Below are 23483 nucleotides of genomic sequence, written 5' to 3' on the forward strand. Positions count from 1 at the left end.
GCCACAGGCATAAGCAAGAGACAGCCACCACCCGACAACAAGGACCACCACCCAGGCTCGGCCCAGGCATGACCTGTGTACATAGAGCATACGCACAGCTATCCCTTGAGGATATACACAGGGCGAATGAACCGAGAATAGAGTTTGCCCTCCTGATGGACGACCACGCCCTACACGTCTCAAGGACACATGGCGGCGAGTGGACAACAGACTCGAGCCAGGCATGCATCCTTCTTCCTTCACAAGATTTTTAACGGTTAGACTTGGCGACGCGCTCGAGCTCATCCTTCTTCTTGATCGCGAACGAGTTCGATGAGCCCTTAGCAGCGTTGATGAGTTCGTCAGCGAGGCACTCGGCAATGCTCTTTACGTTGCGGAAAGCCGACTCACGCGTACCGGTCGTGATGAGCGAGATCGACTGGTTCACACGACGCAGAGGCGACACATCGACGGCTTGACGACGGACCGTGCCCTGCGAACCAATACGAGTCGAGTCCTCACGGGGGCCGGTGTTGATAATGGCGTCCACAAGGATCTGGATGGGGTTGGCATCGGTAAGGAGGTGAATGATTTCAAAGGCGTGCGCCACAATGCGAACAGCCATGAGCTTCTTGCCGTTGTTACGGCCGTGGAACATGAGGGCATTCACAAGGCGCTCAACGATGGGCATCTGAGCCTTGCGGAACTGCTTAGTGGCGTAGCGACCGGCCGTGTGAGGGGTGTAGACGGCGTTACGAAGCGAGATGTAGTCCGTCAGGGAAATGTCCTTGACCTCGACATCCTGAGCGCTGCATGGTTAGCACAATCCGATACGTTTGCTAGTACGTACTCCCACTTGCCGAAAAGACGAACAGTTCCGGTCTCAGGAATGCTGAGCGAGGCAATGTTCTCTGTCATCGAGTTAGCATGCTGTCGTCTACACGAGCAGTAACACATACTTGGAATTCCAACCGCAGCCATATTTGTTAAGTAGAAAAGTGCACCAAGGTAGAAATAGGAACGATACAGTAGACTTCTTCTGCAAGTTCCGAATTCAAGTACTGATCTGGTTTGAAAGGCCAGTCAGTCAACGACTTGAGGTGGTGATGTGCGTTAAAGATACAGGCGCTCCGCCAGCGCCCTACTAGCAGTCTCTTCCAACGGAGTCTCGGTCACTCCACGCCCACGTGATTACAGTAGAAACTATGCACCAAAACACGTGACATATGATCTAATGGAGGCTTGTACTTAAGTCGAGGACCACGAGCTGCTTGTCTGACTGGGCCACAGCGAGCTGCGTGCGAGGTGTTTGGGTCCAGGCCAAGTCCATAATGGATCCACCACCCGTGTAGGAGTAGACAGTATGTGCATCAGATACACGTGTAATTAAAACGCGATGATCAATGCCTCCTGTAGCCAAGTAGCGAGCACATGGGCTGAAGCACAGTGTGAACACGCTCATTTCGTGGCCCTGAATCACATGAAGGCATGCACCTGTGTCTGCATTCCAAATGCGGGCTGTGTGGTCAAAACTAGCGGTCGCTAGCATACGTGGCTTGTCTGGATGCGATGAGCCGGGTCCTGTATTATTCCATGCCAGTGCATACACTTCCTGCGTGTGTCCTCGGAGAATATGTAGGGGCTCGGTGTCATTTGGCGCCACAGAGGTTGTGCTTGTAGCTAGTCCCGATAAATTCAGTGGCCATATATGTACGTTAGCATCATCAGACGCTGACGCTAGCAGAGTTTGTGATGGGTCAAAGCGGATTGCGTTTACTTCGTCCGAATGTCGAGCAAAGGTCTTGATGGGCTTTGGTTCACCTAATTTGCACAGATGCACGGTGGCATCTGCTGAGCACGTTGCAAAAAGTGCATCAGCCAGCGCCTGGTTGGGATGTGCCACATGCTCAAAGGACCTGCCAGTGAGCCACTGCACATCCATAACATTATTGGAATGCAGGCTGATCTGCTGTCGCGTGCGACCACTGCCAACGTCCCACACAATCGCCGTTCCATCAGCGCCACCCGTGAGCAGCATGGTTCCTTTCTGGTTCCAATGCACGCCGAATATAGGTCCCTGATGCATCGACATGACGAGATGTAAATCGCCCTGAGGCGTCCAAAGCCGTAGAATACCGTCGTGAGAGCCTGAAGCCAGAAGTGTGCCGTCTGAATTCCATTCGACGGATGACACATTCTTGGCTTGCGTTGGTGGCAAGTGCTTACAGACAGCTGGCGCCTCGTCCGGCGACATCATATCCCAAATACGCACAGTTGCGTCACCTGCGCCACTAGCAAGCATCCCTGGAACACTAGGATTCCATGCTGATACAAAAACTTCTGCGGTATGTCCAGAAAGTTGTGTGGCATTGGGGTCTTTGGTGGCTGTGGGCGCTGGCGCAAACTTAGCACCCTGTTCAGATGTGCGCCGCGCGTGTCCGTTTTTTTTCGTCTTGGACTTGGTGCGGCGTGTCTCTGTGGGCGACATGTGCGTAGAATCCTCGGCTCTGCTCCGCTTTTCTGAAGGCGGCACGTCCCATTCGGAACTGCGCTTGGTCGCTTCGCCAGCCTCTCTGGACGGAGGCACGGGCTCAGACTGCCACACAGGTGTTTGTGACGATGCATTCACATGCTTTTCGACCTTTTCGGGTCGGGATGGCGGCGGAGACAGACGCATGGGTTTCACGAGGGCGTCGGGTTTGGGCAAGGTGGCTGTGACATCTGTCGTCTGAGAGCTAGTGCCTGCATCCTGCATGCTCTGTACATGCTTTTCGGCGGCTGTATATAAAAGTCCACGGTGAAGATATTGCAGGAGTTGACCTGGCTGCACGATCGGCTCATGCGATGCTGGCAGGTCGTCCAAGCGCGCTTCATACCTGAGTGTGAAGCATGTATGCAGAAAGCCTGACTCTTTGAGATAGTGATAGATGAGCAAGTTAACCTCCGATGCAGAAAATTGCGTTGAAGCTTGATCGTCGTCCGGCATGCCTAAGTCGTTGGATCAGCACACCGCACGCGAGATGCAGGCTCGTCAAAGCGAGCAACTGACGCCCAGTCGCGGGCCATATACGACGAACCGCTCTCTCTACATAAATCCCAGGTTGCTGCGAACCTGGGAGGTACGCGTGGGTGGAGGTGTGGTGTTTGCCTGGAACACTCTTGGGATGGCGTCAGTGGCCATGCATGCCCGCCGGCTTTGGACGTATATCCAGACGCTGCCGGCAGGTACGCAGGTTATGATGGTTTCTGTGGTCATTAGTACTATTTGTCTTGATTTCGCGTGGAGTGTGGCGCATGTACCGCGCACGGAAGAACTCTGGCACCTGTTATGGGTGCCACGCCACAGCTGGAAGAGGCCGTGGACGGTCTTGACCTCTTTGCCATGCACGATATCCGTGATGGAGATGGCGCTGCATTTGTGCATCCTACCCATTCTTGCTCCAGCATTGGAGCAACAATGGGGCATGCTTGAACTGATCCGCTTCTCCAGCGTTGTGGGTGTCGTATCACGTATCGTGTTGTTCGTACTGGCCTACGTTCTAGCCGGCATTCAAGAAGTCCTGACGCATAAGCAATATGTATTGAATGTATGCTATAATGGGTTATATGCCGTATTTATCGGCTTTCTCGTCGCATACACTCAACTTTGGCCCGATCACGTCTTGGCATGGCCCGAATCGTATCGTTACCGCGATGCCCTCATGCTCGTGGTAGGCGTATCCAACATCCCAATTCTGTTTGGCCTATACGCGCCTTTTCTGGAAATGCAGGTAGCATGGATTGTTGCCTGGATTTATCTGCGCTTTTACCAGCCACACGGCACGGGTTTGTGGGGCGATGCGAGCTCTTCCTTCGCCTTCGCCAAGTTTTTCCCCACTGTGATCCAACCATTTCTTGCACCTATAAGCCGGCGCGTGTACCATGCTGCATCGACTCTACGTGTGCTCCCGGTGGCCATGGACGATGACATGGACCTGGAACTTCATGTATCAGGACTTGCGCCCACGAATCCTCGAGCCGAGGCCGAGCGCCATCGTACCATGGCCCTCTCGGCCCTTGATCCTGCAGCACCCGAACTAGCAGCAGGGGCAACGCCGCCTGCACCCGCACCTTCACCTCTACCACATGATACCCATGTCTAATTTACATCTATCGGGTCGCTCGAGGGTATCTGCGCAGGATTCTCTTGATCAAGGTAACAAGATAGTACCGGAAACTACGCGCCTTTCGCCTTTCTTGGTCACGGTCTCTCGAGCTTCTTACGTTTTTCTTAGAGAGAGCGAGCGCCTCCAAATCACGCACTTTTATAAGCCGTAACCTTGCATCTCTCATAGCGCGACGCCACTTGCTACCAGGCTTCCGAACCGTTCTCAGGTGCGCGGTAGCAAATTGTTGTGCCTCCAAATATTTACGTTGTTTCATTAAGAGCACAAAATGTTGCAAGACATGCTTGTGGTGCGTCATATCGAGGCTTTTGGTCGGCACGATGTTGAGGCTGTCTACCTCATTGGACGTGGCGGACATTTGGAGCCTGTCATAGAGGTACATGTCCACCTCGATATGATTCCGTTCCATGAGCCTCAGCACACGCGATACAGACTGCCAGTCGCCCATCTGTGCATACGCACTACTCACGGCCTCATACATGTTGGCGTGCGGCCGTATATTCCACATTTCCAGCCCACGGCTTAGGATCCACCATGCTTCATTCATTTGCTGAGTGTTACACAGAGCTGACAGTAATAGTTGCACATGCCGTCTACAAGGGGCCTGATTAGCTTCGAGGAAAGTGCGAAATGTGTGCTGAACGGCCTCCTTGTCTTTTGTCTTGAGTAACAAGTGCATATACTGCGTGCGTAGTCTGGGCGCCGCTGGCACCGTAGTAGGCGAGGCCATCTTTGACACGCTCGGCTCTGCTTCGGGCTGAAGAGGGGTGTCTCGGACCCACTTCAGCGACTGATACTCAGGCGAAGGCAGCGCGCGTGACACGTGAGACATGTGCATCGGTTTTGCTCGCTGCATGCGATAATCGAAGCCCATCGCCTTTAATTCGGTGCGCAACTTGCCATGCAGCGATTCGCTCGGGCTTGGTTTCTGCAAAAATGACAGCATTTTATACATAAGACCCAAGTTTTTGCTCCTTGGGTCGAGACACTCCATAATCAAGACAGCCAGGGCGCGGCGCACGCGGCCATTGATACGTAATTTTAGTTCTTGTGCAAGGTCTAGCACAAGAGTCAATAGGCTTTTATTGTACAGACGACCTGCACACTTGATCATTGATGCGATTAGCATTGTAGTTAATGTCGTACATCGCTTCGATACGTTAAATTTTCTTGCATTCTGGATGCCGAAATACAATCCTGTCACATGTTGTGCGAAGGCTATCCCAAGACCAGGTCTGTCGGCTCGGAGAGAAGCATTGACGACACCGACACATGCGTACTCCATTGCCACTGTATCTGGATGTCGTTCTGCCTCCGGCAGGCGCTCACTTGCGGCCAAGGGTCGGTCGTGAGCAGCGCATTTCAATGCGAGCTTGAAAAACCTAATGGCCACATCAAGTCGACCTTGTCGTCCAGCGCAGGTTGCTGCCAGTGAATAGGTTGTGGCACATGGCCCCCATGTCGGTATCAAGTGTTGTGTCTCGCGGGACCACAGCGGTACTTTCTTTTGCTCTCGGACGAGCCGCTGGCTTTCAGGGACCCGCACAGTCCAAAGAATCCATGGAACATAGTGAACTGCATTGTAAGCAATCATCTTCTGCATTAGCGCAGGAATCATGGCAGCCGGATCCATTTTGATTAGGTACGCATACTCTTTCCTCACAATCGCAGTGAGTGGTGGATACGTTTCGAATAGGGCAAGCCATGTACGGCTCCGCAAAGTATGATGCGACTTAAGAAGCCCTTTGAGTGCCCCCCGATACATATGATGATTTCGGTGAGATGCCCAGTGTAGCATGCAAAGTTCGTATGCCTCATACGGCACGTCGCCCGTGGACTTTTTTACCGTCGAGCTCCAGTACGTGTCAAACTCGACATTATGGAGTGAGTTTAATGCAAGGAACTCTGCATACCACAAAGCCCAATCATGCTCATGGTGTATCTGGGCGAGACGCACGAGTTGTAGCACATGATCGACCTGACCGCGTTGGCCCAGATCAGCGGCTATGCGGCGAAAGTGCACACCGGGGACTGCCCCAATGTGCTGCTGCGTATAGATCAAAAGTTTTTGTGCGATCACAAAGGACTCGTGCGTATTGATATGTACAAGTGCCTCGGATGTCAAGCCAATAAAAGACAGAATAGCAGCACCCACCTGCGTGTCTTTCTGTGACGCGTCATGTTGGAATGGTGAAAAGATCGTGGTATAAGCCGTGGACAAAACTGATTCCAAGTGAGAAAATGCGTCCTGAGAAGGCTTGTTCTGGAGGGTTTGCACCAGTGTGTCACGCAGCGCAATGCATTCGCTGGCACAGTCGGGTAAAATGGGCAAATCCTGCGCATCCAAACTCGCGAGACCGTCACGCCCAGGACTTGCAACCAGATTCCATGCATTTACATCCACACACGGCTCTGGCTTGTTGGCAAGGGTATGGGTATACAATGTAACCATGTGCGAAGGCGCGTACATGGGTTGAAAAGGTCGGGTAGGCATGAGCGATCTCCATACCCGTGGCGGCGGTGGCCATGGCACTCGGACGCGCCACAACACACCGCAGCACTCTTGCGCAATTTTTCGAGCGCTCACGTTGCCGTCTAGGCCGGGAACAGGAACGCAGGGCCAGCGAGCCAACGACCCTTTGGATGCAGATGTGGCTGCCTGGGAAGAAGCATGCGTCCGATGACTAATACAAGGTGCCCATGCCCAGGGCGGCTTTTTCTTTCTATGGAACAGCTGTGGCCGAGCCACGCACATAGCGCTTGGCAAAGATACCCTTCGCCAAACGCACGACACTGGGCTTTTGGAAGCGCACAATGCGCCTAGGTGCAATTGTCCGATCCGAACGGCGCATAGGCACGGCCATCTCCTTCTCTGTGCCGACACGTGCAGCGAGGTGCACAGGCAACTGACCAGCGAGCGTGCGCCGGCCCGTCATGGGTCGCATTAGCGTACGTCCACGGGCCGGTCGTGTCGCCTCCATAGACTCCCACAGCTTGGTATCCGGACGGCGTGGGCCCTCAAGTGTGTCAAAGGCCCACATGCGCTCGAGGTATGCTGCTGCCTTATCTGCGAGCTCTGTGCGTGCTTCATCACCACGGAATCGTACAATCTTTCGGATATTCTTACGTGTAAGTTCATGGAATCGCGTGTCCTGTTCCAACGGAATGTCTGCATGCGCCTTGATGAGACCTTGCAACACATCCCAGCTAATATTTTTCTGAGCGCGATGCAGCATGATGTACGTCTCACGCGCAATACAGCGTGCTGTTATATCCAGCTTCACGTCCGTCGGGTTGTCCACCAACTCCAACACGGCACGCGGTGCATGGTCACCCTTTCGATGGCCCATCAAGTGTATACGAGTGTAGCCACCAGGGCGGTCGGCATACCGCTTCGAAACATCCGCAAGACGTGGAAGCGATGTCTTGTGTGCAAATAGGAATGCCTGAGCACCAGACCAAGCCGTACGCGTGTTTCGCTTACCCAAAGTAATCATCTTGTCAGCAAGGCGCGCCGCCTCCTTGGCTTTAGCGACGGTGGTGACAATGCGCTCATGTGTAATCAAAGATGTGACGAGATTCCTAAGCAAATGATTTCGATGCGATGGCGACCGGCCTAGTTTGCGGAAGGCAAGGCCCTTCATGGTCGACAACAAACGCTAACGACGCCGAAAGAGGTTCGACACCGCGCTATGGGACGTCGGCCGAGAAATCCCTAGCGGAGCGCGTGACCCAAAGAGGGACCGCCGACGCCCGCAGAGCGACGCACCCAACGCGGGCGAGGCTTTCTCTCAACTTACCTACTCATTGCATCATGTTGACATCCGCCCTGTCGATGATCCCGCGGGTTGCGCGTTCTTCGTCTGTTCTATCTCGCGCATCTATGCCAGCTGTTACGCGTGCGCCAATGGCACGCATGCCTGTAGCTGTGCCCTTGATGGCTCGTGGTTATGCCAGTGGCGGTGGTCCCTCGCTGGAGGAAATCAAGACACGCATTGCGGACGTGATCAAGTCGTTCGAGAAGGTTGACCCCAATGCTGTGAAGCCCGAGGCCAAGTTCACTGCCGACCTCGGTCTTGACAGTCTTGACGCCGTGGAGGTCGTCATGGCCATTGAGGAGGAGTTCAACATCGAGATCCCTGACGCCGACGCTGATGCTATCACGTCGGTGCAAGAGGCCGTGGACTACATTGCTAACACGCCTGATGCTATCTAATGCAGTTATACCGTCCATAAGTGAGGTAGCCTGTCACTGCATGGAGCCATGTCCCAAGTGTCCCGTGTGTAGTGGTTTTACTACGTTACAAATCATTTTGTGGCTGCTCACGACCCCAGTCGATTGCATTGACGCCCTGCTCGAAGGCACTAGAGGTGCCTTCGTATGTGCCACTGTAGCTAAAGCCGCGAAACTTCTCCTGAACGCTACTAGATAAGGGTTCAGATCGGTTACCACGCTGTTCCTTGCTCCTTATCGCCACACCATTTTTGGCATCTGTTGAGCAGTCTAGTGCCTGTTTCATCGCTTCACTGATCTCTGTGTCTACCGAGTCGTCGTCCGACATGGCAAAGTGCGCGACGTCATGTAGATTTGTGTTGGTAAATTCTGGGTCAAAGTTAGCCACACTCTCGTTTGAATCCACGAGAGGCTTAAATACGGGGGGTATCCGTTTGCGTGATAACGCGTCCCAGTCCATGTCGTTAAAAAATACATGACTCTTCAGGTCCTGTGCATCGTTTTGAGCTCCAAGCCGGTGCTTGGGGTTCCGGTTTAAGAGACCCTTAACAAATTGTTTTCCTCCATCAGAAATGGCTCCGCGAGGGAATTTGATCTTACCAAAGCATATATTGCGGTACATTTGCTGCGTGTCTTCTGCGTAAAAGGGTGACCATCCGCAGCACATCTCAAACAAGAGTACACCGAGCGACCAAAAATCGACGAGTTTGCTATACCCCATTTCATCCAACAATATCTCAGGCGCTAGGTATTCAGTCGTTCCACAGAATGTATTGGTGAGCTGACCAGCACCCAAGTCAGCCTTGCTCAAGCCAAAATCGCACAGAGCTACATGCCCAGTAGCATCGAGCAGAATGTTCTCTGGTTTGAGATCACGGTATATAATGCCAAACTTGTGCAAGTGCTCGAGAGCCAACACTAGCTCAGCCACATAGAACTTGGCACGTCCTTCGGTGAAGCGCCCTTCCCGCTGTAGATGCCAAAATAACTCGCCGCCTGATTTGTAGTCTGTAACGAAAAAAAGCTCTGTCTCGGACTGGAAACTGAACTTGAGCCCAACAAGAAATGGACAATCCTGGCTCTTCTCAAGAATCTTGCGTTCACCCATGGTATGAGTAACCTCTTTTTTGAGTGCGATTTCGCGCTTAGAGAGCACTTTCATAGCATAAATACGCTTCGTATCCTTTTTGCGGACCTGGAACACACGCCCAAATGTACCACGTCCGATTAGCTTAAGCAGCTCAAAGTCCCGTGGAGATAACTTACGAAGTGGCAGGCGCTCATATGTAGTTTGGATGTGTACTTCACCGCGCTTGACCTGCTCTTCGGCGTCCTCCTTGAGCAAGTATAACGTGTACCATCGTTTTGTGGTTGACTGGTGGAAAAGACGTGGGAATATTTCACAGGCGCCGATAAGCTCTTCCGTATCACCAATACGATCGTACACACTCAAATGCAGACTCCGATTCTCCATGGTAACATCGAAGGCGGCCGTCTCGTTCCACGCCGGGTTCGAACCAACAGCTGCTTTCGACACGTGCTTACCGATGTATTCGTTCTTTTCGAACTGCAAAACCGCATATGGGTGTGAGAGTGTTTGTGATGCCACGTCAAGGTCGCGACCTTCGATAATCTCGACCTTGAGGCATCCGCGTGCTGATCCCGTATTCCGAGTCATCTCTTTCGGTTCAGGGCGTTGTTTGGGCGGTGGTAATTTGATCAGAAAGTCAGACGTCTCTTTGGATATAGTGGGCTCCATGCTTTGGCCTAACGTCGACATTTGACCCTTGGCATAGCCCGGTGTCAAGAGAACACTCGGCACCTTGGATCGGTCCATGGATCTGTCACCTCCGCTAACAAGTCCCATCACACTCGATCGGTTGCCAGTGCCGGCAAAGTTACGTTCATGCAATAAGTCAAATGGATTCTGTTCCGTGCTTCGCGCTTTGGGTGTCATCTGTGTTCATTAGCGGCTGTCACCCAAGCGCCTTGAACTATGCGGGAGCAGTCTTGCCATTCCCACTTCGCCCATGGCTGCGGCAAATACATACCTGATCATCGGAAGCTGGCGTCCCTGATCGGTCCACCATGGTCGACAGGGTTAGACGTGTCACTCGTCAGAGAAGACGGTGGCTAAAGTTACAGAGAAGCTGGTGTCGTGCAGGTACAATGAGCAAAAATCATTGGGTATCTAGGCCAAATTCGATTAGGCCCTCGACCAGCCCCAATGCAGAACGCCGCCGCCCGATCCGTGCTCATAGCCACGTGGGATGAATCTATTCGAAATTCATGCATGACCCAAGCCTAACGACCAAGCCATACAGTCTATATTGCGATATGACTCAAGGTATAATGCGGTTGGATTACACCTCTACGTGAATCCATGCACGGCGCGCTTCATAACGAGCTGCTGCCTGTCGCTGCTTTTCCTCAAACGAGCTGAAGGCGTCGGCGTGCGGCCAAGTCTCGTGAGCCGCTCGCATGAAAGCCTGGGACGACACTTCAGACGTAGCAAGGCCAGGTGCATCCTTCTCAACCCGCTGAAGAAACTGAACAGCAGCCTCGAGCACAAAAAGAGGAGCATCAGGTATCCTGATCAGTCCAAATACGAGGTGGGCCACTTCTGAAGCCTGGTCCAGACCTTCTGCTGCGTAAAGCACTTCAGCCGCACCCAACGCATGCATGGCCGATTTCAGACCGTACCGTTGGTTGTACTCTGTATAGTATTGCTTGGGAGACATGCCGAGCGGCGGCACTTCAGCGACGATTTTATCCACAGCCTGACGCACATTGTCTGGCAGCTTCCCAAACGTTGCCTTATGGAATGTCACAAACTGCACAGCCAGGCGGGGATGCGATGGATCAAGCCTGTATGCGAGAGACAGTGCGCGCAGAGCCAACAACCAATTTTGCCCGCGGATCGCTACCTCGAAGGCCGAAATCCACGTGTGAATATCATTCGGGGCATTTGCCTGAAGTTTCCGAATAAATAGATGGGCATCTTCCAGCGGCTTTTGCGTCTTGGCTAGCTTAAGACCGAATGGATCAGAATCGGGGGGCAAGGCTGACACATCGTCCGACTCTTGAGTTTGCTGAGCGGGCTTCAATGCCTGGTGCCTGGCCACCTCCGGCTCAGGGTCGTATGGCTGATCATGCAGTTTGGCATACAGAGCGGCAGCTTCGTTTGCTGCGTGGATATAGGCAGGGTGCGCAAAGACATGGTCTTCAAATCGCAATGTGCGAACGTACGTTCGGAGCGTCATTTTACGCATGCAATACGAGTGGAAGTCGAGCTGATCGTCATAAATGTCTTGCATGGTCTTGTGGATGTCATGGATCCGCTTAAGGGCCATAGCATATTCACCCCGGCGCACATGGGCCTCAGCGTGCTCGACAATGTGCTCCACAGCCTGCATTTGCACAAGGTCCACGACAGGATCCTCCAAATCAGGACGCGTAAAAAGTTTGAGCTTCTTGGCTGCTTCCTCAACCTTATTAATTCGCAGCAAGTACTTAGCCGCCTTGGTATTCAGATACCGGTCTTGACCATCTAAAAGACGAGCATCCTCCATCGCATCCGCTGCTGCTTCATAGGCACCTGCACGCTTTAGCACACGAGCGCGGGTCATGTGCAATTCCGGCATAGATGGCGTGTGCTGAATAATAGAGTCAATATAGAGCAGAGCACGCGACGTTTGCCCAGTGTACGAGTAGTGATGCGCCAAATAATACATGGCGTAAAGGTATGAGGAGGGCGGACCGTGGCCCTCGTCACCCGTTTGCGGATCCCAGCGAATGCGGCACTCTTCCACGATTTCTTCGATCATGTCTTTTTTGCCGGGTTGCGAGTACAACGATTTGAGATCCAAGAATAAGGATGGCACATTCTTCACCAGCGCATACTCAACGTACTCGCGAGCTTGCTCCCTGAAGTCGGCATTCTGTGCAACATGCAAGATCATGCGGCGAATCATAGTGGATTTAGGGAACTTACACTTGAGGTCAAGAAGGTGCATGAGACGAGATTCGTTCGTAGCGACGACATCAAGGTACGCTTGAATCCAAGCCTTATTTTCTGAATTACGCTCGAGCATAGCGAACCATGCAATAGCTGCATCATCCATACGTCCAATAGTACTGAGTGCTCGAGCACGCATGGCGTTTGATGATGGCTCATCGACAATGTGCGCTTTTTGGGTTTCGAGGAGATCGAGGACACCGTGTGCATCACCCATTTCTTCGAGCAAACTGGCATGGTACAGTACTACTTCAGAATATTCGTAGCAATGTTTTGGAATATCGCGGCACACATCCTCGTAGCCTGCTAATACACGCACAGCTTGCGTCTTGTTACCGGCCAAGTCGTGAGCGAGTGCCAGCGCTACCCAATTTGAGCGCAGATGCGGTTGTGTACGCAGTAAAACGAGACGGGCGTCAATGAATGGCAAGTAGTTGCGCATTTGAAGTTGCATGAAACCTGACTCACGAATGATATTGAGGTTACCTCCTTCGATCCTAAGCGCCTGAGCGTAGCACTTGAGCGACTCATGGTAGTTACGGTCCATGCGGTGCACGATACCAAGAGCATGCCAGCAAATAAAGCTGTTGAGGTCATAGCGCACACCAAGCTTGGTGAGCCTCAATCCTTCTTCACGCTCGTGCATGGAGAAGAGCACGAGGCCCTTGATGGCCACCGTCTCACCATGCTCTGGTGCCTTGGCCAAGATGGCGTCTGCTGTTTTCACAGCCAGCTTGTATTTCTTCGTCTCATACTCTTGAATCAGTCGCGCGAACAAAGAACGCTCACGCGTGCCTAGTTGCACTTTTTTGGGCGGCATGAATGGCTCGTGATGAGACGCGCGCTGCTCGTGGATGACGAAGCAGAGAGCTTGGGGCCTGCTTCACGTGACCGGTGGCCTCCGGTACATGTTGCGGCGGTGGTGGATGCAACCATATGGCGTCCGTGCCAAGGTGCATCTGGGTACATGCTATCCGACCTTAACGGTATACGTTCGACTATGTGCTCAAACTCGCGTCACCATATTGGTACGACGACTCCGTTCGAGGTGCCGACCTGTGAGCTGGGGCACGTGCATTTGCTGCGTGTGTTTTTCTTCGGCCGAGCAATCTCTTCTGGACCTATGACGATTCTGCTCACCGGAGGCAGACCAAGAAAAGAAATGGGCCGCTCCTTTTTTCTTCCTCCGTACCCAAACCCACCTTAGAATTGGTGTTGCGCAAACTTGCGCACCCTAACCACACGAACTTACGTCTACTTTTCCTTTGCTGAGCTTCGTGTGATAACCAAAAATGGTGAACTTCACCGTCGATGAGATTCGTGGTCTTATGGACCACCCTACCAACATTCGTAACATGTGTGTTATTGCACACGTCGACCACGGCAAGTCGACGCTGACTGACTCTCTGGTGTCGAAGGCCGGTATTATTGCCCACGCCAAGGCTGGTGACATGCGTTTCATGGACACTCGTGACGACGAGAAGGAGCGTGGTATCACGATCAAGTCGACTGCCATCTCGATGTATTTCCCCATTGACAAGGATGAGCTTCCTGCGATCCAGCAGCCCACTAAGGGCAATGAGTTCTTGATCAACTTGATCGACTCGCCTGGTCACGTTGACTTCTCGTCGGAAGTCACTGCTGCCCTTCGTGTCACGGATGGTGCCCTTGTCGTCGTCGACTGTATCGAGGGTGTCTGTGTCCAGACGGAAACGGTGTTGCGCCAGGCCCTTGGTGAGCGTATCAAGCCTGTGGTCTGTCTGAACAAGGTGGACCGTGCTCTTCTTGAGCTGCAGGTCGACAAGGAAGACCTCTACCAGTCGTTTGCTCGTACGATCGAGTCGGCAAACGTGGTGATTGCCACGTACAACGACCCTGTGCTCGGTGAGTCGCAGGTGTACCCTGAAAAGGGTACTGTTGCCTTCGGTTCGGGTCTGCACGGCTGGGCCTTCACGCTCCGTCAGTTCGCTGCCCGTTACGCCAAGAAGTTCGGTGTGGACAAGTCGAAGATGATGACCAAGCTCTGGGGTGAGAACTTCTTCAACCCCAAGACCAAGAAGTGGTCGTCGAAGGAGGTGGACTCTGAAGGAAACAAGCTCGAGCGTGCTTTCAACATGTTCGTTCTTGACCCGATCTACCGTATCTTTGACTCGATCATGAACTTTAAGAAGGAGGAGACGACCAAGTTGCTTGAGAAGCTCGAGATTGCTCTTACGTCGGATGAGCAAGACCTCGAGGGCAAGGCTCTCCTCAAGGTGGTCATGCGCAAGTTCCTGCCTGCTGGTGACGCTCTTTTGGAGATGGTTGTTATCAACTTGCCATCGCCTGTGACGGCTCAGCGCTACCGTGTTGAGACGCTTTACGAGGGTCCTATGGATGACGAGTCGGCCATTGGTATCCGTGACTGTGACCCTAACGGTCCTCTCATGCTTTACGTCTCGAAGATGGTGCCCACCTCCGATAAGGGTCGTTTCTACGCCTTTGGTCGTATCTTCTCGGGTACTGTTCGCTCTGGTCCTAAGATCCGCATCCAGGGTCCTAACTACGTGCCTGGCAAGAAGGACGACCTGTTCGTGAAGTCCATTCAGCGTACGGTTCTGATGATGGGTCGTTACATTGAGCCCATTGAGGACTGCCCTGCCGGTAATATTTTGGGTCTGGTCGGTGTTGACCAGTTCTTGCTCAAGAGCGGTACGCTTACGTCGTCGGAGACGGCTCACAACATGAGGGTCATGAAGTTCTCCGTGTCGCCAGTCGTGCAGGTTGCCGTCGAGGTGAAGAACGCCAATGACCTGCCTAAGCTGGTCGAAGGTCTTAAGCGTCTCTCGAAGTCTGACCCCTGTGTGCAGTCGTGGATTGCCGAGTCGGGTGAGCACATTGTTGCCGGTGCTGGTGAGTTGCACCTGGAGATTTGCCTGAACGACCTTGAGAACGACCACGCTGGCATTCCTCTCAAGATTTCCGAGCCTGTGGTCGGTTACCGTGAGACGGTGCAGGCCGAGTCGAGCATGGTGGCCTTGTCCAAGTCGCAGAACAAGCACAACCGTCTGTACGTGACGGCTCAGCCTATCGATGAAGAGCTGTGCAAGGAGATTGAGACGGGCAAGGTTAACCCTCGTGACGACTTCAAGATCCGTGCGCGTCACCTTGCGGACAACTATGGCTGGGATGTGACGGATGCCCGTAAGATTTGGTGCTTCGGTCCTGAGACGACTGGCCCGAACCTGCTGGTCGATGTCACGAAGGGTGTTCAATACCTGAACGAAATCAAGGACTCGTGTGTGGCTGCATTCCAGTGGGCCACGAAGGAGGGTGTGTGCTGTGAGGAGAACGTCCGTGGTGTCCGCTACAACATTATGGATGTGACGCTTCACACGGATGCCATCCACCGTGGTGGTGGTCAGATCATCCCCACGACGCGTCGTGTCTGCAATGCCGCTGCCCTGCTGGCCCAGCCCGGTCTCCAGGAGCCCATGTACCTGGTCGAGATCCAATGTCCCGACACGGGTCTGGGTGGTATTTACTCGACGCTCAACAAGCGTCGTGGTCAGGTGTTCAGCGAGGAGCCTCGTGTCGGTACGCCGATGGTGACGGTCAAGGCCTACTTGCCCGTTAGCGAGTCGTTCGGCTTCAATGGTGACCTGCGTCAGGCCACGGGTGGTCAGGCTTTCCCTCAGAGTGTGTTTGACCACTGGGCCGTCATGAACGGTGACGCTAGCGACAAGAACGGTAAGCTCTACGAGCTTGTCAAGTCGATTCGTATCCGCAAGGGTCTTAAGGAAGATGTTCCGGACCTTAGCGTGTACTACGACAAGCTCTAAGCATGCACACGATGTGTGCGGCTACCCGTGCATAGATGGATGAAAAAGTCTCTTGTAGGTGCATGTGACCGCTTTTGAAACCATGGTATGGTAGGCACTACAAGTGGCACTCTTAGCGCTCTAAATTAATGTTGGCACCGAAGCGCGCGTACAGCAGTACTTTGAGCTCGCTCATGCCCTTCTCGCACTCGTCCATACGTGTCTGTAGCCGCTCCAACTCATCGTTTGTGCGCTTCGTATCTTTCTCGAGCTGAACCAGAGCATCGCTTTGGGGCATATCGACGTATGCTTCGCCCACTTGGTACATGACCGTCGCGTCTTCGTCCATGAGCTCCAGCTCCATGGACAGGTCATCAAGGTCTTCACGTTCTCGTCGGCGTACCTGAATCTCTTCCTCGATGTCTGTGAATGTCGCATGTAGCCGACTAAACTTGTTGATATTCTGCTGGTCTTCCCATGTCACCTCGACGTCATTATTCTCCTTTTCCCCGAGCATGCGCATCGTAGCAGGCTCGCTACGAGGTCGTCGCGGCCCTCGCGGCCTGTCCTTGCATGGCTTAGTCAGCACACCAGGTTACTACCTCACTGCCTGAGCGGATTCTTACGTTGTGCCTCAGCATGTCGTCGAACATTGACCGGCAGATGCTGAAGCAGTGCCGCGAATACATACTACAAGAAGACTGGGAGAGCGCATTATCCAAAGCGAACAGTATCCTTGAGTTCCATGCCACCAACTATCATGCCCTCGTCTTTAAAGGCCTGGCCCTTTTGCATATGAAAAAGAATGTCGAGTCCGAGAAGACCTACATACAAGCGTGCAAGCTCGACCCAAACGCGCCACTTGCATGGCAGGGTCTAGAAAAATCGTATGAGATGCAGAAAAACTGGCCTAAGCTTATGCAGCTGTACGAAGATTGGGCTGATGCGGCATGTGCTCAAAGCCATACCGACGTCTGTGCTACGGCCCTGTCTAAATGGGTGCGCATTGTGCGCGAACATGGCACACCCGCGGAGATCATCCATGCTTTGCGCCAGTTTTTACCGACGTCGAAATACTATGCGCTGCTATACACGCTCCCTGCACCGGATCAATCTGCGCCATTCTCGACGCCGTATTTTGAGGCTCAAATGCTGGTGCACGGCCACAGTCTTGCGAATTCGTATGAATTACTACAAAGGTGTTTAGATCATGATGACAAGGTGATCGAAAGCACGTTTGAGGCCCAGAAAAACTCCATTCACGCCGTGAAGGGTGGAATCGATGCGCTCAGGGACCATGTATATGTACAAACCATGCAAAAATCGCTTGTGCCTGAGCTGTATGAATACATTCTCTCGCATCCATACACCGATGATGCGACGCGGCGCAGGATTCAATCGAAGCAGCTGCAGCTCTACGAGAACCTTGCGTGCCGAATACCAAAGCGTGGACCGTACGCAGACCAGGACTTGCGCGAGGAAATGCAAGGCAAGGCCAAGGCTTTGGCGCATGACCTTGTTTTGCTCCGCATTCCGAATGAAACAGCATGGCACATTGAGCTAGAATGGAGTGACTATGCACTTTCTGACCTTCCATTCGAGACCTTGAGGACATACCTGTCTGTATTCCCCGAGGACGCCGCCTATGTGCCCACGATTCGTGCCATACTGAGTCTCGTTCGCGACCCCGCGTTCCTGCGAGATTCTCAGCCAGCGGAAGACCTGCTGCAGCTGGCCTTGTTGGGCGTGACGAAGAACAAGCCATCGGTCCTGGCCCTGCGTATCGCGACGCTCCTGTATCTACAAGACCGCGACTACGAAACGGCGCTTCAATACCTGCAGCGTACGGATGCGCGCCTACGCAGGCTCTGTAAAAGCACGGGCTGCCATTGCAAGCGTGTAAGCGACGACTTGTCAGCGCAGTACGCTGTTGTATTCGCCTATTATCAAGCGCCTACGCACCATAAGGCGGCGATCAAGCATGCCAAGCATGCCCTGCTCTCCGCTACGGCGCATCAAGCCGATATTTTGTTGGCCCGCGCCTACGTCCACGGCAGCGCAGGAGAATGGGAGAAAGCTCGGGACGATTATGCACAGGCCAAGCATTGTCCCCTGGGGCCCACGCATGTCGATGGCCGAGATATTTCGGCCCTCTGGCTCAACGCCGACGTGCATGCTGAAGCTGAAGCTGGTTACGCTCAGGCGCTGTATGAGTTGGGCGACTTGGATGCCGCTCAGCACGCGTTCGAGTCTCTGCTCGCGCAGCACGACGAGGCTGCACATCCGCTGGGTCATGCGTTTCGTTCGCGGCTGTGGCATGGCTATGGTCAGTGCTTGTGGGCGCGCGGTGGTGAGTATCGGACGCTGCCAGAGCATGCTTTCCGCTGCTTCTTCCAGAGTATTGAGCTGTGTCCGACCTATGCACCCGCGTTTACGTCGCTCGGCATTTTCTTCCAGGAAGCGGCTTCACCGCCTGATATGTCGCGTGCGTGCAAGAGTCTGCAGCGAGCGATTGAGCTTGACATGCACGAGTACGAAGCGGCGAGGCGCCTACTCGAGCACTATGCGAATGAAAAAGCCTGGGATGTCGTGCATACGATTGCTCGGCGAGTCATCATAGCCGAGTGCGGTGTGGACATCGTGCAAGGCTCTATATCGGGCCTACAGCTGACGACGCATCCGTGGGCATGGCAGGCAGCGGGCATGATGGCGCTTATGCAGCGTCGGGCGGAGACGGCTGTGGCTGCCTTCCAGGTCTGGATCCGTGCTGAGCCAACGGATTCCGATGCATGGATTAGTCTGGGTGAGGCGTATGTCGAGTCGGGGCGTTCGGTGGCCGGCCTGAAGGCATATGCACGCGCACGGGCGCTGCATGACGAGCAGGAAACGTGGTACATTGACTTTCTGATTGCCGATGCACAGAGGCGGTTGGGACGCTACGAGCTGACTATCAAGCTGCTGGAAGGCATTCTAGAAGACCGACCAACCCAGGTCGGTGTCCGTGTCCACCTGGCCGAGACGATGCTGCTGCAGGCTCAGCACCTGCTGTCCCGCAGCTACAGTTTCCGCAGCGTTGTCATGATGCATCGTGCGATCCATCAGGCGGCGCAGTGCATCGAGCACGACGCGCGGCTGCGCTCGGCATGGAAGGTCGTGGGCGATGCATGCTTTGCTCTCTCGCGCATCGACATGCCTGATGCGCATCCGCGCGAACATGCGGTGCAGCGCCTCATCGTTCTGCTTGACCAACTGGCCGTGGACCATCGCATGCCGACCGTGCGAGTCGTGCAGTCGGCGCTGCTGTCGCAGCTCACAAATGGCGTCTTGGAGCCTACTGTGTACGTCGAATGCGCGGTGCTGGTGTTCAAGTACATGGCGTATTTGTGTGCTAACGATGAGCATGGCTGCGTGCTCGCGTGGGCCGATCTCGCTACGTCGCTGTGTCGCATGGCATTGATGCTGCGCGCCTCGAACATGTCCGACGAGCCGGACGAGCGTGCGGAACAGGCACGCCGCGAGGCGATCCAGTGCACCAAGGTGGCCATGAAGCTGCGTCCTATGGCACGCCTCTGGCTGTTGCTGGGCCACCTGCACTTTGCGCACAGCCCCATGTATGCTCAGCACGCCTACATCAAAGCGCTCGATATCAACAAGGAGAGTCCGGTGGCATGGACCAATCTGGGCTTCCTGTACCTGAGTGTGGGTGACGCCAGCCTGGCCGAAAACGCGTTTGCACAGGCGCAGCGCATCGCACCGATGCTGCCCACTGCCTGGTTCGGCGCGGCCCTATTACACAAGACGTACACGCACAGTCCCAAGATGTATGTCCGCCTGTTCGAGCAGGCGTGCTTGCTGTCGGACTGCTCGCTGTTGGAGGCCGACTATGGCCTTGCCGAGGCCGTATGGACGTCGTCTAAGCGGCCGCCCTGCACGCCCGTATCGCCGATCCTGGCGCGTGGACCGATGATTGCGCTGCACACGTACATGGCGAACCGCCCGCATGACGATACCGCGCTGCATCTGTGTGCCTTGCTGGCCGAGCAGCTGGGCTACACGACTCTCATGGCCCGCAAAATGGAGCGTGCGTTCACGCTGGTCGAAGGCAAGTTCAGCGAGACTGAGTCGGCGCAGCACACACTGCGCTTTGGCATTATCAACATGAATCTGGGACGCATGCGTCTCGCGAGTCTCGATGCACAGGGCGCCATGGACCATCTCGAGCTGGCGCTGGCGTTGCTCGAAGATTTGGGAGATGCGCCGCCCATGCCGTCCGTGCGTGTCTGGTGCCACATTGGCGTGGCGTGTGCGCAGTGCTTGATGGGCGACTATGAGGAGGGCATGGCCGGTCTGCGGGCTGTTACCCAGTCCCTTGCTCTGTCCCTCTTGCCTGACGACCAAGTGCCGCGGATCCACGGCTGCGTTGGCGTGCTGCTCGCGCGCTTCGGCTGGCACGCTGGCTTGTCTGTCTCTGATCTCGCTGCGGACCTGGATCAGGCCCTGTCCGTGGCACCCCATGACCCGCTTCTTATTACGACTCGTGCGGCCCTCGAAGCCGTGCATGGCCGCGTGATGGAATACAATGGCGTGCTGGGCAAGTACGTCACGGCTCTACCACCGCATGAACAGCTCACGCTGCGCAACACGCCGCAGACGGCGATGCTGAGCATGATGCATCTCGCTGCTTCCTTTGACTTGCCGACTGTCCTGCAGCATCTCGCACGGACGTATACACGCCCCGATAATACCACAACGCTGCTCGTGATGGTCGCACATATGCACCTGCGCCTCGCAGCAGGCTGTCGGCAGAATGGCACGCCCATCCCACGTCTTCCGATCGAGAGCGCCCACGGCGAAGAGCAGACGGACAGCGGTACCTTGCTGGATGTGGCACGCCACGTGCAGCAGATCGTCAGGGCCCGCGCTGTGGACGAAGGCGCCGAACACTGGGCCACGATCCAGTGGATCCTCGCCCTCGCCGAATACCTCACAGACGCATCAACGCCATCCTGCGTACCTCATGCCGCCAAGGCCGTGCACCTCGCCCCTTGGGACACACATACGTGGCAGGCGCTCGAGACGGTGTCACCACGTGCTTAGTCATAGACCTACTCTCCTACGTCCTCTCATCATGTCGGTGGGGCGAGTCAGCGCTGGCGCAGGCATGGTGCTTGTGCTGCTAGCGTGCACGCCGTCATGCTGGCGCATGCTGTCATATATCGACATGGCATATCCAGCCCTCGTTGTATCGATTTGTCTGAGTGTCGCGGCATTTTTCGTGACGTACGGCGCCATCGAATACTCTCGGAACGCGTTTGCTGCACAGGGCCTGAACGGTGTGGACCTGCTTAAGCGCGACTTTTGGCCCCCGCATACCAAGCCGCCTATCGTGCCAGAAGCATTAGGCCTGCCCTGCGCGGCTGTATACTTGCTGGCCCTCGTGGTGTTTATCCCGTTCCGTTACTTCGGATCGAGCATGTACGGCCTGCCCATCGATGTCGTGGGACGCGGGGCTAGTGCGCCAGGTGTGCATCAGGACCTCGCGTCGTTCCTATCCGCGCTATTGTCCATTTACTCGGGCACTCTTTTGGGCTTTGTGGACGACGTGCTCGATATTCGATGGCGGCACAAGCTGCCCATTCCTTTGCTCAGCAGCATCCCCATGCTGGTCGTGTACATGGCAGGCGGCGGCTCTACCAGCATTGTCGTGCCGGCGTGGCCGCCTCTGCTTCGTCAGACCCTGGGCTGCAGCTCAGTGCATCTGGGATGGCTGTACTACGTATTTATGATGCTGCTGGCCACATTTTGCACCAACTGCATCAATATCCTCGCTGGCATTAATGGCGTCGAGGTCGGTCAAGCTCTTGTGATTGCCGTGAGTGTGTGCATTAACGACGTCCTGTACCTGAATATCCCAGGCGTGATCCGCGCTGCCTGGGAAAGCTCATCGGACACACCGTCACCGTCACACATCCTTGATGGATATCACGGCAGCACAGATCTCGTCGTGCGCCATTTGTTTAGCCTGCATCTCCTTGTGCCATTTATCGGCACGAGTCTCGCCCTGTTTCTTTGGAATCGATACCCGGCGCGCGTGTTTGTGGGCGACACGTACTGCTACTTTGCCGGCATGGTACTGGTATCATGCGGCATTCTGGGCCACTACTCCAAAACGCTGCTTCTCTTCTTCTTCCCGCAAATCTTCAACTTTGTGCTGAGCTGCCCACAGCTTTTTGGCCTCGTGCCCTGTCCTCGTCACCGAGTTCCGTTTGTTGATACAGAATCACGGACGCTCTACCCATCATGTGTGCGTCTCACGGAGCATGCACTTCCCACGCGCCTGATGTTGGCCTTGTTGGAACAGTTGGGCTGCGTACAGCGTATTTACGACGAGTGCGGCCAGGTCGTCGGCACCACCAATCTCACACTACTGAACGCCTTGCTCGTTCTACGTGGCGTGCGCGTGGCGCCTGCATCCAAGGCAGATCTCATTGCATCGAGATCCAAAACCGATCCTGTGCTGCGCCCCGCGCCTGTGAGGCATACCTTGTGTGTTTCTGAACACACTCTCTGGTACTATACCATGGGCGTTCAAGCGCTAGGGTCGGCGATGGCATTTATGGTTCGATACTGGCTCTCGTCCATTATTTTTCCCGCTACATAGTCTCGAGATACGCCTTGAGCTTGGCAAGCGCACGAGAACGGTGCGAAACGACATTCTTTTCGTCTGCATCCATTTCGGCAAACGTCTTGCTGGTGCCGTCGACTTCAAAGATAGGGTCCCATCCAAATTTGTTCGGACCACGAGCCGGTACTATACGGCCAAGCGTTGTGCCCTCAAACAACATGGGCTCCGCATCCGGACCTGCACAGTACGCAAATGTGCAGATAGCTGTAGCAGCCTTGTCATCGAAGCCAGCAAGCATGCGGTTCAGGCCATCGTGTCCCAAGTTACCTAGAAAGTCTTTAATGTAAGGACCTGGCAGACCATTCAGTGCATGAAATGACAGCGCAGTATCCTCCGTGATGCAAGGTCCCTTGAGCTGCTGCGCAGCAGAACGACACTTGGCCAATGCCACTTGTTGGGTCGTACCTTGGATTTCAGGCACTGAAATTAGACATCAATAGGCCACGTACCATCAAGCGACTGAGACTCAAGCGTCCATGACAAATTGTCACTTTTTTCCAAGATCAACTTGACTTCACGGAGCTTGTTTTGGTTGCCAGTGACGAATGTGATCACTTTCGACATCGTAAAAGCAAAGGAACCCAGCCCACAACATCTCCAC

General features: G+C 54.5%; 13 protein-coding genes across 13 annotated transcripts; 5 read left to right on the plus strand and 8 right to left on the minus strand.

Moving 5' to 3' along the window:
* Positions 1-250: 250 nt before the first annotated feature.
* On the minus strand, positions 251-960 carry MRET_1471 (small subunit ribosomal protein S5e; the record flags this gene model as incomplete). The annotated part of the gene is made up of 3 exons (XM_027628098.1): positions 251-788; positions 830-890; positions 939-960. 3 exons carry the CDS (start codon positions 958-960, stop codon positions 251-253), a joined length of 621 nt encoding a protein of 206 aa, XP_027483365.1.
* A 250-nt stretch (positions 961-1210) lies between these two features.
* On the minus strand, positions 1211-2965 carry MRET_1472 (transducin (beta)-like 1; the record flags this gene model as incomplete). Its single annotated transcript, XM_027628099.1, has 1 exon — positions 1211-2965. One exon carries the CDS (start codon positions 2963-2965, stop codon positions 1211-1213), a length of 1755 nt encoding a protein of 584 aa, XP_027483364.1.
* A 178-nt stretch (positions 2966-3143) lies between these two features.
* Positions 3144-4121, plus strand: MRET_1473 (rhomboid family protein; the record flags this gene model as incomplete). Its single annotated transcript, XM_027628100.1, has 1 exon — positions 3144-4121. The coding sequence occupies one exon, from the start codon at positions 3144-3146 to the stop codon at positions 4119-4121; it is 978 nt and encodes a 325-aa protein (XP_027483363.1).
* A 7-nt stretch (positions 4122-4128) lies between these two features.
* On the minus strand, positions 4129-6639 carry MRET_1474 (PPR repeat containing protein; the record flags this gene model as incomplete). The annotated part of the gene is made up of 1 exon (XM_027628101.1): positions 4129-6639. The coding sequence occupies one exon, from the start codon at positions 6637-6639 to the stop codon at positions 4129-4131; it is 2511 nt and encodes an 836-aa protein (XP_027483362.1).
* A 229-nt stretch (positions 6640-6868) lies between these two features.
* MRET_1475 (mitochondrial 54S ribosomal protein YmL8) lies at positions 6869-7789 on the minus strand (the record flags this gene model as incomplete). Its single annotated transcript, XM_027628102.1, has 1 exon — positions 6869-7789. One exon carries the CDS (start codon positions 7787-7789, stop codon positions 6869-6871), a length of 921 nt encoding a protein of 306 aa, XP_027483361.1.
* A 170-nt stretch (positions 7790-7959) lies between these two features.
* Positions 7960-8361, plus strand: MRET_1476 (NADH dehydrogenase (ubiquinone) 1 alpha/beta subcomplex 1; the record flags this gene model as incomplete). The annotated part of the gene is made up of 1 exon (XM_027628103.1): positions 7960-8361. The coding sequence occupies one exon, from the start codon at positions 7960-7962 to the stop codon at positions 8359-8361; it is 402 nt and encodes a 133-aa protein (XP_027483360.1).
* An 85-nt stretch (positions 8362-8446) lies between these two features.
* Positions 8447-10469, minus strand: MRET_1477 (serine/threonine-protein kinase SCH9; the record flags this gene model as incomplete). Its single annotated transcript, XM_027628104.1, has 2 exons — positions 8447-10336; positions 10431-10469. The coding sequence occupies 2 exons, from the start codon at positions 10467-10469 to the stop codon at positions 8447-8449; spliced, it is 1929 nt and encodes a 642-aa protein (XP_027483359.1).
* Positions 10470-10742: 273 nt separating this feature from the next.
* On the minus strand, positions 10743-13217 carry MRET_1478 (N-alpha-acetyltransferase 15/16, NatA auxiliary subunit; the record flags this gene model as incomplete). Its single annotated transcript, XM_027628105.1, has 1 exon — positions 10743-13217. The coding sequence occupies one exon, from the start codon at positions 13215-13217 to the stop codon at positions 10743-10745; it is 2475 nt and encodes an 824-aa protein (XP_027483368.1).
* Positions 13218-13689: 472 nt separating this feature from the next.
* On the plus strand, positions 13690-16218 carry MRET_1479 (elongation factor 2; the record flags this gene model as incomplete). Its single annotated transcript, XM_027628106.1, has 1 exon — positions 13690-16218. The coding sequence occupies one exon, from the start codon at positions 13690-13692 to the stop codon at positions 16216-16218; it is 2529 nt and encodes an 842-aa protein (XP_027483367.1).
* A 112-nt stretch (positions 16219-16330) lies between these two features.
* MRET_1480 (prefoldin subunit 4) lies at positions 16331-16720 on the minus strand (the record flags this gene model as incomplete). Its single annotated transcript, XM_027628107.1, has 1 exon — positions 16331-16720. One exon carries the CDS (start codon positions 16718-16720, stop codon positions 16331-16333), a length of 390 nt encoding a protein of 129 aa, XP_027483879.1.
* Positions 16721-16836: 116 nt separating this feature from the next.
* MRET_1481 (superkiller protein 3) lies at positions 16837-21294 on the plus strand (the record flags this gene model as incomplete). The annotated part of the gene is made up of 1 exon (XM_027628108.1): positions 16837-21294. One exon carries the CDS (start codon positions 16837-16839, stop codon positions 21292-21294), a length of 4458 nt encoding a protein of 1485 aa, XP_027483880.1.
* A 31-nt stretch (positions 21295-21325) lies between these two features.
* On the plus strand, positions 21326-22858 carry MRET_1482 (UDP-N-acetylglucosamine--dolichyl-phosphate N-acetylglucosaminephosphotransferase; the record flags this gene model as incomplete). Its single annotated transcript, XM_027628109.1, has 1 exon — positions 21326-22858. One exon carries the CDS (start codon positions 21326-21328, stop codon positions 22856-22858), a length of 1533 nt encoding a protein of 510 aa, XP_027483877.1.
* MRET_1483 (inosine triphosphate pyrophosphatase) lies at positions 22851-23446 on the minus strand (the record flags this gene model as incomplete). The annotated part of the gene is made up of 2 exons (XM_027628110.1): positions 22851-23302; positions 23332-23446. The coding sequence occupies 2 exons, from the start codon at positions 23444-23446 to the stop codon at positions 22851-22853; spliced, it is 567 nt and encodes a 188-aa protein (XP_027483878.1).
* Positions 23447-23483: the final 37 nt, after the last annotated feature.

This window comes from Malassezia restricta, chromosome II (genome assembly GCF_003290485.1).
Source record: "Malassezia restricta chromosome II, complete sequence".
NCBI lineage: Eukaryota > Fungi > Basidiomycota > Malasseziomycetes > Malasseziales > Malasseziaceae > Malassezia > Malassezia restricta.